The following is a 17,211-nucleotide window of genomic DNA, read 5'->3' as shown; positions in this document are numbered from 1 at the left end:
TCATTACAAATTTTGGCTGTACACTGGAAGTCCTAAAATGCTGTCTAAGAATAGTTTTGAAATCATTTTTGAAATCTGTTTAATGTTGGAGGAGATAGAAAAAAAATTTAGTACCCTTTTAGCCCACTGCCAGGAGGTGAGCACAACTGCCAACACAGGCACTCTCTCCTTCAGTCTCGAGCAGCGTCCACAAGCGATGTTCCTTCCCCTCCTTCTCCCATACCGAAGCTGAGGGACCTCGCCAAGTTGCGTGACCAGCCCCACCTTTTTTCTTTCTTTCTTTCTTGCTGCACACCACATTTTCGGTACCAGTGTTGCATGTTATGCATTGGACGATTTACTGAAGTAACGTGTCATGGTGAGTGATATTGCAAGGACTGCGTTTATGTGACGTGTTTGTGCACTTCACCTCGACTCCATGGCTGAAAGCAACACTTCCTCGAAAGGGAGAATGCATGGTGTTGGGTTTGAAATTTTAGCTGTTCCTGCGGCACACAGTGCTGTAATATTTTGCAAGACACGACCGTCAGCACGTGAAGTGTGTAATGAGCTTCTCTGTTTAAGATGGCCATACCTGGTGAGGGACCGTTCAAGAAGACCTTTGGCAGGCTACACATTAGTTGAGCTGCTGCTACACGTTAGTGTAGTAGTAGTAGCAGCTCAACTCATTGAGCGTGACCTACTACACCAAAAGGTAATGAAAGGGTGTTTCACTCCAAAACATAGGTGCTATAACCAATATCCTCTGACCGTGAGTTTAAATAAAATGTCTGGCTTTTGTGGAGAATGGCCTCTGCATAAGCTACTGTTCTGGCACACTTCTCTTGTTCACAAGATGTACAATAAGTTTACTTGTGATTTTTTTTTCATTGCATTATTCTTTCGTTGATTCTTTAGTGAGTTGGTCATATTCTCATGAGATACTTGTCTCCACCATGCTCAACATGGTAGGTCCCACGGTCAGAGCAGTCTATGCTCTGTCACTAGTAAATACACAGGTAGATGCACATTATGAGACAACATAGCTTTTGCTGTTTACATTCACTGCCTTTGAGCTGCTGGTCCGACACGGCATTAATCAAAGCCACCACCGCCGCCGTTTTGATTATCTCGTCGCCTCAAACAGGCACTCTCACACGCAGATCCGCTGGAAGCCGTAGCCACCACCGCGGCGACGCTAAGCCTAGCTACCTCGACGTTCGCTACCAAGCTCCGTGCGGTTAGGTGCTTTTCATTAAAATGATTCGCCGCTGTTAGCAATGGCGCCTACTCTGCCTTTGTAATCCTTGACAATGCCGTCAAAGCTGTGAAAGCATGACGCATTGAATAATGCAGGTTTACTAAAGTCAACTTCGCCTCAATGCAGTAGTAGTACGCAGTGAAGCATATGCGAAGTGTTGCGATGAAGCATACCAATAGTGAGAAGAGGCCATTGTCACAGTACACAGTATGTATTCCTTAATTATACACGCATGTACCAGCCGTCTCCTGTCACATTACGAGCACCGATATGCCTAATAATTGTACTGGCAGGCCTTCAGAGCTATTTCGGATGTGCCTGTGGCGATTTGAGCCCTCGGGGGCAGTAAAAGGTAGTGCTCCGAAAGGTTAGTCGGGTATCAGTGACAGAAGCTACAGTTTTGCGCCGAATCGACTCGTATCTATTCACAGAGGCCACATGACACAGGAGAAGCCGACAAAGCGGCTCACAACGAAAGTGAGTGTACGAGATGATACAAACATTCTCCACTGCCATCACCATCTTTGCGACGCGCCGTACAGAGGCATCTAAGCTTGGTGCCGTTCATAGACACTTAGTCTCTTGTTAAGCTTCTAGCATTGTTATTGGGCGTAGTACACATTTGTCTGGTGCAGTAAAGCATATTATATAAAAGCACATCTGTCATTTTGAATGCATATGACATTTGCCATCACTTTTTGTCTTGTGCATGACAGCGCAAATTGTTCTAGCTCAGTTGTAATTTTATGTCTGTCTTGCGCCTAGGCACATATCTTTGTTTTCATTAGCCTACAAAATGTTATTTAATTTTTTACACAAATAAGTTCCTTGCCTACCAGAATAAAAATGCTTGCAACATATACCGTGCGTGGCATACCATCCATGGGAAGGCAAGCTTAATTGGTCGCTGCTGACTTTGTGTCTCACTTCACTGTTGAGCATGGCTTACTGATTGCACAGTAATAACAAGCTTCGCCAAATGGCTACAAATTACTGCTGTACTACTCCAAGTGTTCCAAGAAGACAAATTTTTCTGCTCTTAAACTGTTCCAGAATGAAATTTTTCCTGCTCCAAAAATTGCTCGAAATCCTAAACTGGCTGCACCACCACTGATCTAGTTTTCTTTCCTTCCGCTGTCCCATGGTGGCGGTGCCGTCGACATGTCATGCATGTCTAGTTTCTTCCGGCTCCTCGGTGCAGCGGTCCCATCGTCCACGCAAATGTATATAAAAACCAGAAAGACAAGTTCCCGTTCTCCACATTGAATTTCACTTCTGTCGTTGTATTGGGGAGGCCGCATATAGTCCGGACTCCTGAGTAGCAACGCACCTTCACGCTACACAGCTTCGCTGGCCAGCCACCTTCACAGAGTGGTATGGCTCATGATTTTTTTGCATTTTCTCTTTAGGTTTCCCACTTCTGCAGTCTTCTCTTTATCCTTCATTGTCTATAAATAATCTTTCTGCATGACTGCATGTAAATGGACATAACTTTTTCTTTTTTTTTCCATAAGTGCTTGTTTGCAACAACTGGAATATTTGACACGACAGTGCAGCGAGATTCATTATACAATGTGCGAAGACCTCACACTTGTAGTGTGAATCATCTCTGTGGTGTGGTTAAAACATTGCTATATTCTGACCCGCACTACTTAAGTCCAAATCTCACAGTTGCCATGACAGTTTTTCACGTTTTTGTGAGTGTATCACATAAGAATCTACATTACGCCCAGCCACCATGTACATCATTGTGAACCATACAACACATCCCTTGCACTGCTATCACTGTAAAGAAATAAAATCGAAAACATACCTCTGGTTGTTTTCAAGTTAGGGGCTTGCTGTTGGCTATAAGACCCCGAGGTGCCTTGTGAAAAAGGTGTAATTGACACACACTTTATTTCTACATCAGCTAATTTTTACTACACAACCTTATAAAAAACCACAGTTGCGCTCTAAATCTGTGAGTGCTTTGATGCTCCTTCATGCTACCGGGGTATTCAGAGCCATTTGCTGGAAAAAAATTGAATAAAATATGTGAGGACAATAACAGGCACTTATTTTTCTTTCTTCTGTAGTGCTTTGGTTAAAGTGAGAGGGCAAATCTAATGTCATTTACAACAAATGATATTTGCTCATAATGCCATTTGTTTGCTGTCATATGGTAAAATGTAATGGCATTCGTTGGAAATGAATTTCCAAATAAATGAGTTTGCCAAACTCATTCCAATGGCATTTAGCACATTGGAAAATAATTATTGGACAAGAGTGGGCTTGATGCTGTTTCTGGCTATTTTGTTTACTATCGTCATTTTCACTGTTTTAAAATTACTTTAGTTTTCGCCATGTGACAGCGCGCAGTGATAATCACATTAACCTCAACAAATGTCATTTGTTGGAAATTACATTAGATTTGCCGTGTGATAGGGTTATATGCACAGAGTGGTGAATTAAGTTAAAAATTAGCCCTTTAAATGACAGTGAAACAAAACCACAAAAAGATATTCTTATTCCATGTCTGAATGAAACATTTCATTCACATTAGTTTGTTACACAGGCATTATCAAGTGCACATCTCAAGTGAGCGGTTGGCAGTAAATTATGAAAATTCATTAGAAACCTAAAATTTCTTTCATCTACATCATCGAGCATTAGGCTTTACCAGAACATCATTAGAACTTTTGAGATGACCAAGGCATTAATGGACTGTGCCACCAGACAAATGCTACAAAAGGGCTTGTGTGTATGAGAGGTTTTTCGGGCTACTTGTATTGCTTGCTGGTTGCAAAAAGGAATTGCTTGAAATATTATTATGCAACAGAAGCCAGGAAACTTACTTGGACTTATTAAAAACAAAACAATGTGCATATGAGCTAGACATATCAGCACCTGCTTTTGTAAGAATGCTTCTGGACAAGTCCAACTTGTCTGAAGCATTGTGTTTCATGGTATAGTTTAACTTGTCTTGAATTACCTCAGTGCAGGCGGTTCCAGAGGGACAATCCGAATGGCCTGCAATATGTGGGAGTAAAATATTAGTGAGCGCAGTGGCTTGCTCATTGTTATAACTGTCTGGAGTTGATGTACATTTAGCAAAACAAACTCCTGTTGTGATTTGCTGGACAGTTATCTTGGACACCACTCTGTTCAATCAGGCAGAAAAAGTGCAACTTTCTTCTTTTGTGTTTGCAAGAGAAAATATTATTGTCTTAAAGAACAGCTGGCCGTAACTGCCAATTAGTGCTGCCAACCTCCAAAGCCAGTTTTCCTATAAATTGGCTAAAGAAATTCCCTAGATTTCTCTAAAGTTTTTCGAAGATACATATGTTCAGTTTCTCAATATGGTTTTTCGTAAAGATGTTGCTTTTTGTTATGCAAGTAGACTGAAAATTTATAGTTTCAATTTATTTCCAAGCTCGTTTTATAAATTTAAATAATGAAGTTGCTGCACTCAAGCTGAAGTAATGTTGCAGTGCGAGCAGTGCTAACCAGAGTTCTTTGTGCTAACAATGCAGCCTCCTGCTTGAAACTACGTTCACAGAACAGGACGTCGGCACATTCATACTCGCTCCATGTGCAAGACAAACTTAAACAACAGCAAAAATGTCCAGACTGACACAGAGCCTTATTTGAAATATAGGGAAGCTGGCACCGGATTACAGAATGTGTCAAAGCAGTGTGTCCCTTCGTGTCACCAATATAAAGTATGTGAAATAAATTTTGTTTACATGCTTTTGTGGTTTGCCAACATAGCAGCACCACATTTGCATGCTTACAAGTCATTTGCAGCAAAGAATGTGCACTTCTTTCCTTCCTCTATGCCAAAACGAACCCACACACATGACCACTGGGACTCTACAATGAGAGTCTGTTGCTCTGCCTACGGACAGTAAATTTCAGTGCATAGTTGGCTACGCAGCACCCCGACTGCCTGGTCTTGCTCAGTTCTTGGTATATGTTTCCGCTCATGCCAAGATTTGCAAGTGCTGCTTTGTTTGGCATAGCAGCATACATTTGTTTTGCCAGTTACAGATAAATATGTGATCTAAAGGGGAACATTCACACCTTGTCGTTTACTTGAAGAGAGGCGTTCACTGCACTACAGTACGGCACAAGTCTTGCTTTGCATGCCAATACAAAATTAATTTGGGCTGACTGAAATCAAAGCACACTGTCACGTCAGTACTTCCACATACAAGTTCTTGAGGCATCACTACAGTGGTTTCTCAAGTCTCCGAGCTTTTCTTTCCTCCATGTCATAGCACAAATTTTTCCTAGATTTGTAAAAATATCCCTAGGCAAGGCCTAGGATCCCTAGATCTAAGCAAATTTCCCTAGGGTAGGCAGCTGTTCCACCAATGTTCCTGTGGCAAACTTTCAAAGACTAAGTGCACTTGTGGTTGCTCTTCATTGAGGGTATTTTCTTCAAAATGCCCTGCAACAACTTTTTGTTGAAGCAGCCATTTTTTTGCCTCCACAGCTTTCCTAGCTCTCTTGTTGTTGGATATGTGCAATGGACAGGATAAGGCCTTGTGCAATGCTTGCAATGTACAGTTAGTCATGCACAACCATTCTCCCCTTTTCACCTTCAATTTCATTCATGTGCCATATTCTCTTATTCTAGTAAGACTGCCACTGGTGGCTTTCACCTTTACCATCATATTTGCTTGCGACAGTGAAGATAAGTTACTGTGAATAATTCTAAAGTGACCACTGTTCCAACGTGCATCCCTCTACCAACCTTCCATGCACATTTGTCCCACATGAAAGTGTCACTACTGAGTATTGTTCATAGACTTGGTTGACTTTGTTGACACCAGTCTGGTTGTGTAAGAAATGTAACAATTAATTTTCGGTGTGCACCCAGTGTAATGTTGCTACATATCATATTTTCTGCCAAACTGCACTCTGTATAACCCAAAGCACAAATTCTTCATACACTCTCATCAACACAAAAGGTCCCCAGGCAAACATTATTCACATCAATAATGGAGCTACAACATGAAGCGTGCTTTCACAGCCAATCTTTCCACAGGGCCGTAGAATAGCAGCACAAATGTATTGCAAGTACTCACAGATATGTCTACACCTTTCACAGAATGCAGGTTCGGCGTCAGATTGGTCATTTGATGAGCTTGTTGTATACGAGCAGAAATGCGCTGGTAAAACAATGGTCAACTGATGCTAACACGGACACTAGACACGATAATGCTACACACAGACAATAATACATAGAAAAAGAGCAGACAGGTGTGTTGCAAAGCCTCTTGATGGTACTCTAAAGAGAAACACGATCAATTTATGTGGATAAATTATTCTTCCATTGTACAGTTTTTTTTTATTTCACAGTAATATGTTGATTATTAAATGAGAGTATGAAATTTCTCTTTTTTTTTTTATTTTGCACTGAAATTCCAGCACTGGCGCATCATTGTGACACCATAGATTTAAAAGTGCCTTTTCGTATTTGAACTGTTCAGTGGCTCAATAAAGCTTCTTAAAACTTCAGTGATTGGTTCTTTTAGAACAAAATGTAGTCCATCTTTCCGGTCAAAAAAACAAAACAAAATTAATTTGACCCGCACAGTTGTCAACATGCCCGACATCATGGTGAGCTAGTGTGGGAACTTCAAGGCAGTGTCGCCACCAGTACTTCATTTTTGCCTCTTTTCTGCCTTATCAAGCCTTCAAGCCTCCTCACACAATAATTAGTGGCATTTCTGTTATTTTAGAGTAATTTACTAATACAGCTAAACTTGTTTTTCTCTTTAGTATCCCTTTAAGAAGCGAGCATGAGGACTCTTCACATTCATGAGAAATCTCTATACATATAAAGTAATAATCAAGTGCTTCATACTTGTCCTGGGCGCCAACAATCCCGGGCACGGAGCAGCTGGGGATTTCGCAGTTCTTTTGGAAAGAGTGCGGAGCATAGCGGTTGTAGAGACCCCAGATGCTGTTCATCAGCTTCGGGTTGTACTTTGGCAGTGTTGTCTCAACTGCTGCACAATACAAAAGTGTGTAGGTTAAGCTACTCCAGTCCTGAGAGGTATGTGACCGTGAGATAGAAATGTCTTTTCGCACTATCACAAGCACTGTGTGCTACAGTCTGCTACGACTTGTGGATTCAGTTCTGGAACTTACTGCTGGTCGGTGGTTCAAAGATGACGCCAAGATTCTTTGTTTGCTCTTGCTCTTCTGTGAGCTTCTTGTGTAGATTCACAGCAGAGTGCATTGTGTAGGGTATGGAAGCCATGGCTGGAAAAAAAAAAATGAATAATAATCACTGGCTTTTACTTTTCCGAGTCTCAACAGACAATAGCTGAATATCTCTGGCTACCTTGAAATGGCATGACTATTTATGCAACTTTCCCTAAACATTTTATATTGTAGAACATTGAGCACATATAGTTTGAAACATGTTCAATCTTCCCTATGTTTGCAGTGTCGCTACAAATTAATTGATGGCACAGGTGCACCATTAAAGGCAAAACTCCTCAAAATCATGTGATATCATTTGTTGAACACCGCTGCCACCTAATTGCTGGCTGTTGTCATTAGCCAGCCACTGTCAGGAAGTGATGGCTGCTTGGTCTCTCTCACTCACTCTCACACAAACATCTTTTTTACCCTCTCTGTGCCACCTGTAGGACCACCAGCAGCTCTTGCCAGAGGTGCCATAAAGAGGTACAGTGGCTCTACAAGCGGTTCCGCATGTACTTTCAAGATGGTGCTGTACTGTCGCGATGGTAAAGCCCTAGGCATTCTCTGGGAAAGCTTTTTGATGAGACAGAAAAGAAGAAGTTAACGGCAAGGTTCTGACTCATGTTGCAGATGTTGTGGGGCACTTTTTTTGTCATGAGGATAGATTGGATTTTTTTACAACTACTGCTCAGGTGTGCACATGTAAATGTGGCAAGTGGAAGCGTCAGGAGAGCACCTGAGATTATAATAGAGCAGGCTGTGCAGAATCTCTTCGGGGCAATCAAAAGGCAGCGGGGATATCGAAGTGGTCAAAGCCGGAAGCAGAGCAGTCTGTGTATTAATTAATTGGGACCTCGGCGAACCCCAACCCACGGACCAGTCTGTGTTCCAGCTTTGGTGTTCAATAATACGAAATAATGACACGCTTTTACAACTAGTAAAAAAAAAACTACTAAATAAATATTATCGCATCCAGTCGTCAACTTGTGACGCTAAGTTCAGCGCTACGGCACCCCACGACTTTCGGCAACGCCAGTCAGAACCTTGCCGGACCTGGCTATGCCATCTTTATGGGCGAACGGAGTCTGCTTTGGACGTGACGCCCCAGGCAGACCGCGTCGTGTCGCGCGCGTGCCTGTTTTGACGACTGCGCGGCGACCTCGGCGTAGCCACGCGCATGCACGCGCTTTCAAACTACGGACAAAAGGACGACCTGGGAACGTCCCAGTTTGTCTTATCAGCGCGACTGCGCGCGCAGGCATCCGTCACACACGTGCGCTGATCATGATCGCCGCGCTGTCGTAAACGGCTTTCTCATTGTCACTCCGTGCGCGCGCATGGCCCTTTGTGAGCCCGATAAGAAGGAAGTCCTGGGTGCCGTCAGAACCATTGCACGCCAAAAAAGCCGCGTCATTATTGTGCGCACCGTCATTGCCCCGGAGAGATTCTGCACCGCCTGCCTCTATAATAATCTCAGGTCCTCTGCTTTCAGGCTGGGATGAGATTTCAAAGGAAATATATACTCGCACGACTCGATTTCTGCAAATAATATTGCGGCGAAATATGCGATATATGGTGTCGGGAATATGCACCGTGTTGTATACCGAAGACCTTCGTGTAGATGTTTTGGCGAGATATTGGCGGCGAGGACTTCGAGTCGCGACCAATTGGAATTGCGCCTCGCTTGACGCGCTCCTCATACTATGGCTGTCGACGCTCAATAAAAACACCACGCGGGAGCCCTCCTGGACATTTCTGTAAGTACTCTCGAAACAACAGAAGTTATTTACTGTAAAAATAATATTCTTCTGCAAACAGAAAGCACAGAATGGTTTACAGACGCTATCTCTTTACCGAATACGTACAGTACAATGAACCCCCACTGCCCGCGGTCGCCGCGATGGAGCCCCCGGAAAGTTTCTTGCGTGAAACGTCGGCAATCGCTGAGAGCAAACTATGTGAAATATGGCTGTCTGTATAACCAAATGGAACGTAAACAGAATGAAGCCTCAATGCAGAGATCGCACGGTTCGCAGCGGCCGATTTCACGTCTGCGTGCACGTCCTCGCAATGTTTCGCTTTCGCTGCGAGCGAGTTTTCGCATCGCGCCGTGAGCTTTAGGCCTCAGCATATGAACGTTTGACTGTACACAAGCAACCAGTGTTGCGTAGACGCTTATCAGAGCTGCTGAAAAATAATATCGTTATAACTATGGACTTCGACGTCTATGGTGACTTGTGATGTGCCGTCGCGACGATTCAATATTTTTTTCGTTTTTTTTTTCTAAATTCTTGGACGTTTCAATATCACTATTTCTGAAGTTGCACCATACTGTATACCAGGTCTTCTCAGCGAGCAATTACACCATACTTATTTTTCTTAATCCAATATACATTAATTGTTTGGTGCTAACACGAACACATGCCATGCCTCCTTTTGTGCTTCTTGCCGTTCCCGTTCAGTTCTATTGAACTTGCCAGTATCTAGCATCAACAAGTTCATAGATCAAAACTTCATGACATTAGCCGGGCAGCTCGCTCGGGCGAGCTTCTCGAACCGCGCTTTCTGCCACTCACTGAACATCACAACTGCAACGCCGTAGCAGAAATCTTCCTCGCGGAAGTGCTTGCCGCACACCCACGTTGTAGCTGATGGCTGCTTGCTGGTTCTAAGTTTCGCGATCCAAGCTTCACGCAGCTTCTTGTCCCGCGGATACGTGTGAAGGCGGCACCGGGCTCCGTTGCGTATAGTCCGGCTTGCGGCACCGAGTAGTAGCCCACCATGTTGAACGCCTTCAAAGGCAGCTACTACATATTATAGTGCGTGCTAGTGTTGTCAAATAGACACCCGAAGCGGAAAAACCTCCCCACTTAAACAGAACTGCAGCGCAGGTGGGACTTTAAAGCTTTCGTTATCAGGTTGCTTTGGCGCTTCCGACGCGGCCGCTGTGTCTACATGACCCCTCACGCCGCGTCACGCCGACGGCAGCGCCAGCTTTTCCAGTGGTGGAGCTCGCCCCCAATATCACTGCTAGATCAGCGATCTTCGAACTATCCTAATTTTCGCCCATCGCCAGAGTTCCGAACGGCGCCCCACTTGACCGAGCGGTGAACGATTAGGAAAGTAATAGAATCGAGCATAATGGAATAATTAGAGATTCCTTTTTCTTTTTTCGGCAAAAGGTCTCTGCTCACCATACAATCGCCCTCGCAAGCTGCACAGTCTGGCCTCATTCCGGGACGCAGTTGTCACGGAGCACTAAAACCTACCGCGCGCTGTGACGTGGCGATCAGGTGTTAGGCCGGTTAGGCTTCAGTCGTGTTGCGCAACGCTCCTTCAGTCCTTTCCTTCCTCCGTGTGTTATGGGCAGAAAACCCGCGATATGTTCACGCTTTCAGCCAAACACAGTTGCCAGAATGGCGACTTTGACAGTGTCCCCAACGGCGTTCGGGTGCATTTTATGCACTGCCTGGGTCGTCGGGTAGTGTGGCTATATTCTACCTGGGATGCCATCTCAGAATAGTTCAAAAAACGGACCGTTCGTTGCCCTCGCGTGCATTGGTCAGAATCGCGATTTTGTCATCAAAAGCCCCATTCTGACGAACGAAACACGCGAGGCCTAGTGAACGGTTAGTTTTACGAGCCGTTATATAACCTCCAGTGCAAGAATCGATGGCGCCAACTGGTCGCTCCTGGCAATGAGGCGTCGTAAGGCACATGTTGATGATCGAAATTAACACGAACCGGAATGGAATTGTAATAGAATCGTCGCATTTGTACAGCTTTACATTAAATGTGCGATTGCATTGTTTCGAAATCGAGCTCAGGTATGAGCATCATGGAATGGATCGTAGTCAGTGGCGTAGCCAGATTTCCTTATTTTGGGTGGGGGGGGGGGGAATGAGGGGCCATCCACTTGACCGGGAAGGGGTATACGAGGGCTGCCTATATAAACACAGAAGTTTCGGGGAAGGGGCTACGTGCCCAGTATGCCACCCTCAGTGGCATCGCCAGAAGGGGGAGGAGGTGACCGGGCCTCAGCCCCACCCCCGAAATTTTCCGGTCGGTGCCTTGCTCCCTTTTATGCCTGGCACGTCGCCTCTGAACAAAGGCGCATATCCTTCGAACGCCCGCCCCACACAGGTAGAGGATGGTTCACGCTTTCAGGCAGACCAAGGGCCTGTTCAAGGTAACAGTTGTATTATTACGCACCAATCAAGGGAAACTGGCTACGTGCCTGGTCACTCCCTGGTTGCGCCACTGACAGCAATTACAGTGGTTTGCCTTGAGGGTGTGAGCCGGCAGGCACGTGCGCACAGACGACGCTGTGGCAGGAAGTCATTAAGGTACACCAAATCTGAGGTCACTGACATTGCCAGGGAGTAAGCTCTGACACTATAACATGTTCGCTAGCTTTCTAACACTTGCTGAAGTCCTAGCTGGTAACACACGCGCACCTATTATGAACTCAGCAGAAACGACCGTGCTTGTGTGGCATGTATTGCGAGCGCGCCACCGCCGTGTAAATGAAGTATTTGAGATAAAAAAAAGTAATTGAAGCTAAGAGTTCCAACCCAAAGGAATGTCTCGTTCCAGCAGTCATGGATGTGCTCGACCACTCCTGCTTATACGATATATACGTACAATGCATATACGCGTCCCGAGACAGAAGTTGCTCTTTAGACGCAGTGAACGTTGTCTCGGAACTACAGCTGTCGCAGCGCGTAGTGTAGTGCTGTGTCCGCCATCCCCATATCGGGCAAACGGCACAGACGTGGACAGGCACTTCCAGGTTCTTATCAAGCTCTTTTGTCGCCTCTTTACAGAAGTCGTGTGTACTCGAAGGGCGCACAGAACACAATGCCTACTTGACGGTTGTTGAGGAACAAAACACGAACCAACAGGATTACACCCTCGCGAGACAGGCGTAGCCATGTGGCCTCGTCCCTATACAGGGCAGGAAATCCGCACCACTACGCCTACAAAGGCATCATCAGTGTATCGAGAGTTCCAGCGGCAAATCTTTACCATTATCAGAATTAGGGAATTGCAACACGGGATGGTAATTCTTGCTTGCCAAAACTGGTAGGTTGAAAGTTGGTCGATTATCGTCAAAAATTTTTTTTAAACTAAGTTTTAATAACTTCGGTGCGGAAGCTACATTAGCGGGAAGTAGTTGTGAAACGCACTGTATGCATGTATGCCGGATAGGCATGACCACTGGCGCCGGAAGAAATAATAAAACCGGTTTTACCTTTGATTATGTCAGTAAACTTATAGCACAGACAGTGGCGGCTATGTGAGCGAAACATATTTTTTTATTGGAGGAACGCGAAGGATATACGCAAGCAAGCGAAATCGTGAGGCCGCGAGATAATAGGATCACGTACGCGGTCCTGCCAGAGCAGTTCCCAACAGCAGCTATCAGAAGAAATTACTGCACCGACTTGTATTACGCTCCCAATACCGTCTTTATCAAAGCCTAGTCGATGCTACATAGAGTCAAACGCCAGCAAGGTAAGTTGCAGGCAACGGATTTTGCAGGAACATTACGGTTGGTAACAACCTAAGAAAGGCAGTGGCAAATACGCCGCTGTCGCACTCGAAGAGAATTGTCTACAAATGTCACAGCGTTCGCTCATTTTTATGACGTCACGTCTGCGCAAACTTCGTTCAATACCGGCTTCTCTCGGAACTATGTTTTGGAGCACGGAGGCACAGAAGGCCGGTGTAGTGCGGTTTTGTGGGCGGAGCTTCTACGTAATTCATTGTCACCAGCTGCGCAAAGTCAGGGGGGGGGGGGGGGTGAGGCCGAGGAAGGGCGGGGGGCGCCCCCTCCTCGCCTGGCGATCAGAAACACATACATACATACATACATACATACATACATACATACATACATACATACATACATACATACGAGCAGACCATGTTGCACCGCGTTCCGACGAAATACAAACTTCAAAATTTCCCGCCCCCACTGGCGTAATTTTGACACAACAATAATTGTCATCGATATTGAGCACGCCCCCCCCCCCCCCCCTTTTTTTTAGCGCTGCGCATATCCTGTACTTTCCTCGCAGCAACGCCAGCTAGCGCGTAACGGACTCATATATTGTGCACTCTAAAAAAGAAAAAAACAGTTCATACCGTTTAGGGCGTATTTTCGTCCCACAATAATTATCGTCGTTTATCTCGCGTCACCGTTCTGTGACGAGCGAGATAAATGACGATGATTGTTTTGGGAGAAGAATACACACCAATTAAAGGATGTAAGCTTAAAATTTGAAGTGTATACCATGGTCAAAGCCTTTATTCCCCAAAGGGAGTACACCGAAATTACACTCTTAAAACAGTTGCATTCTATGGGGTGTATATTTGTCCCAAAACGATAATCGTAATCTGCCTTGCGTGCGTTTCCTTTCTTGAAATATCTGCGCTCGCAGACAAGAATGCTATGTCACGCTGATAACGCGCAAGTCGTTTGTGACTTGGAAGTATTGGGCTCGCCGCGCTAAAGAAAGAAAAAGCGGGCAAGACAGATGACGATTATCATTGTGGGACAAGATAAGCCTGAAAGGGTGCAAGCATTTTAAAAAGTGTATGGCGTTGCGCTGTTGGAGCACGAGGTCGCGGGTTCGATAACCGGCTGCGGTGCCCGCATCTCGACGAAGGAGCAATGCAAGAATGCTCGCGTACCGTGCTTTGGGTGAACGGTAAAGAACGGCTTAGAACCCCCATATGAACACTCTTAGAAAAATTTACACCCTTTGGGGCTTATCTTGTCCCACAACAATAATCGTCATCTGTCTTTCCCGCGTTTCTTTTCTTTAACGCTGCGAGCCCGGTACTTCCCAGTCACGAACGGCATGCGCGTTATCAGTGTGACGCAGCATGCTCGACAGGAAAGTAGCGAGCGCCGAGTTTTCAAGAAAGGAAACGCAAGCATGGCAGACGACGCTTATTGTTGTGGGACAAATATACACCCCAAAGGGTGCAACCCCGTTTTAAGAGTGTACTCTCTCAGTTCACACCCTTTGAGTTGTATCTTGCCACACAACGGTAATCGTCACCTGTCTTGTCCGCATTTACTTTAATGCTGCAAGCCCAGTACTTCCCAGTAACGAACGGCATGCGCGTTATCAGCGTGACATAGCATTGCCGACAGGAAAGTAGCGAGCGCGGCGTATTCAAGAAAGGAAACGCAAGCAAGGCAGATGATGATTATCGTTGTGTGGCAGATATACACCCCAACTTTTTTTAGAATGTAAGAAGTTTGCACCCTGTGGGGTATACCTTGTCTCGAGACAATAATCGTCATCTATCCTGCTCGCGTTCCCTTTCTTGAAAGCTCTGCGCTCGCACTCGAGAGTGCTATATGTCGCGCTGATAACGCGCGTGCCATTCGTGACCTGGAAGTACCGGGCGCTTTTTGCACGCAAGATGGAGGACGATTATTGTTTGAGGACAATTAAGATAAGCCCTCCCCCCCCCACACACACACACAAAAGAAGCGTCGCTTGCCAGGCGCCTGTGTGCGGTGAAATAACAGTGTGGGCTAGACTTGCGTGTATATCGCACGTCGCACGAGCACAATACCATTTGGTTTGCTGTATCCTGTCATCATCTTCTGGATTCGATCTGTCCCCCTCCCTCATTTAATCTCGAAATCGGGCACCATGGTCCCATAGCAGCATTGCAACTTCTTTTTTTAAACTTATGCTTACTAGATTGCCTTATGTCCTGTAATACCGATGAACCTGTATCTACTTAATTACGCCACTACTGACCCTGCCCTTTCACGGGTGGTAGAGAGGAAAACAACAACAACAACAACAAAGCTAACCGGAGCAGTGTTTGAAAAGAAAACACCTCCCCACCAAAATATAAGCTCGAAAAAAAAAAGAAATAAAATTATTTCACTGCTCCCTCCTCCAAGCCCTCTCTCTCTGTTATATAATAATAATAATAATAATAATAATAATAATAATAATAATAATAATAATAATAATAATAATACAACGCAATTCAAAATTTCCGAATCAAAGGTTACATGTAACATGCAAGCATGTTCATTTCTTGCTAAAGGCAGGACTGCAAGAGCGAAAGATTGTTTCAAGACAAAGCCTATTATTAGTGCTGAAGAGTTTGGTATCTGCTAATCAGCAACCAGGGCTCAATACAACGGTTAGACACAGTATCGACTGAGAACGTCTTTCACAAATGGGTACGCACCAATCCGACAGCCTGTGAAGTCTGCATTAGTCTTTCTTTTCTCACTCTATTTCATGGAAATCGTGTGTAGTTAGAGTAGACAGGAGCACGTTCATAGGCGTATATGCATTTAATAGAAGCAAGGACACGTCTTGCAAAGTGCTCATAAGAATTGATATTGCTAAATAAGCCGCCTAAAGAGATATTCTCCTCGGCTATATTAAGGAGTATCGTTATGCCTTTGCAGGCCCCGCGATATGTCGTTCAGTACCTGCGATAAGCACTGCGTGTATTTGGACAATACCTTATAGCTCTACCGCGCTCTTCACAGCGCGAAGAGAGAGATAGGAAGCGCTGATAAATAAAAGTATGCAGTGGAAGCAACAATTAAAAAGGGAAGATTAGCAAAGTACTCCCAATCACGCGACTGCTGCAAAGTGAGTGCCGCACGTGTGCATATCTTCAACGGAAGCCACGCTTTAGTGACCCGCCGGTGATAGAGCGACAGAACGGCCCCCTGTGAACAGCACCAGCGCCCAGAGATTGTGCCGGAGCGCGAAAGAGACCGCAGCCTCGCAATAAAGCCTAGAAGTAAACCAAGAGATAACGTTCAGTGCTCGGAAGCGTGGAAGACTGCGCTTTCGCATGCAATGCGGGCCGACTTACCTCGGGCTTTTACACATTTCGTTTCAGGGCGGACGTGAATAACGCGCAAAAAGCTATATATACATCCGGGCTCTCTCGTTCAGGCTTGGCATGGAAGTCGCGGACACCAGGAACATTGAGATTGTCTTAACTCACCGTTGCACGATTTTCTGGTGTCACGCAGCAAACTGTCGCGTGATGAGACGAAGCTCAAGCGAGCGACGTTGCAGCCGTGAGCCCTCAGTTTCGTTCTAGGAAAAATACAAATAAAGAGAAGAAGAAAGGTCACTTGCAGCCAATGAAATGTGACTTCGGTATGTTAGCTTTCGTGTGGGGTAGATTACTGGGCCATTCTTTTGCACGTGAAGTAGACGCTAACGGAAAACCATGATTGGGAACCCAATGCTTGAACGTACAAGAAAGTGAATATACCGGTAACGCGCGTCTGGGTGATTCGTGATGCATTGCGTATCAAGATAAAAGCAAGTTTAACTTGTTCAAGTAATGAGGGCGACAACAGTAAGCGTATAGTTCACCTTTTAGCAGGCACTGTGGAGTACAACTTGGCTCCGATGCGGACGCGGCGCGCTGAAGCAGACGGCCCCGCCGCGCTGTTTCGCTTTGACGACGGAATGGTGCACCGCTTCGCCGCTAGAGACTCGTACTCCTTGTGCGTTATGGTTGACGCTGTCGTGGAGAATTGCTGAATAAAAATGACTAGCTTAAATAGACTGGGGACTAGAGAACAGGTTCGTCAGTTCGCAAAGCAGCCTAACGAGTCGCAGGACTTGTGAGAAGTGATAAGCGTATCCAGGCTAGGAGGTGCGATAGGCGGGGTATACAAGGTTCACGATAATGGGGACGATAATTACCTTGGCAACCGAATGTGCTGGAGAAAACAAAAAGTA

The 17,211-nt window shown here is 45.3% G+C and overlaps 1 protein-coding gene across 1 annotated transcript; it reads right to left on the bottom strand.

Moving 5' to 3' along the window:
* Positions 1-3,120: 3,120 nt before the first annotated feature.
* Positions 3,121-17,057, bottom strand: LOC142578197 (uncharacterized; the record flags this gene model as incomplete). The annotated part of the gene is made up of 6 exons (XM_075687599.1): positions 3,121-3,253; positions 4,215-4,252; positions 7,098-7,242; positions 7,385-7,498; positions 16,460-16,554; positions 16,840-17,057. Coding segments are annotated over 5 exons (609 nt in total), but the record flags the coding sequence as incomplete, so codon positions are not given.
* Between the last annotated feature and the right edge of the window lie 154 nt (positions 17,058-17,211).

Source organism: Dermacentor variabilis, chromosome 4 (genome assembly GCF_050947875.1).
Source record: "Dermacentor variabilis isolate Ectoservices chromosome 4, ASM5094787v1, whole genome shotgun sequence".
NCBI lineage: Eukaryota > Metazoa > Arthropoda > Arachnida > Ixodida > Ixodidae > Dermacentor > Dermacentor variabilis.
Note: the sequence above shows the minus strand (reverse complement) of the source record. Positions and strands in the feature narration are given on the sequence as shown.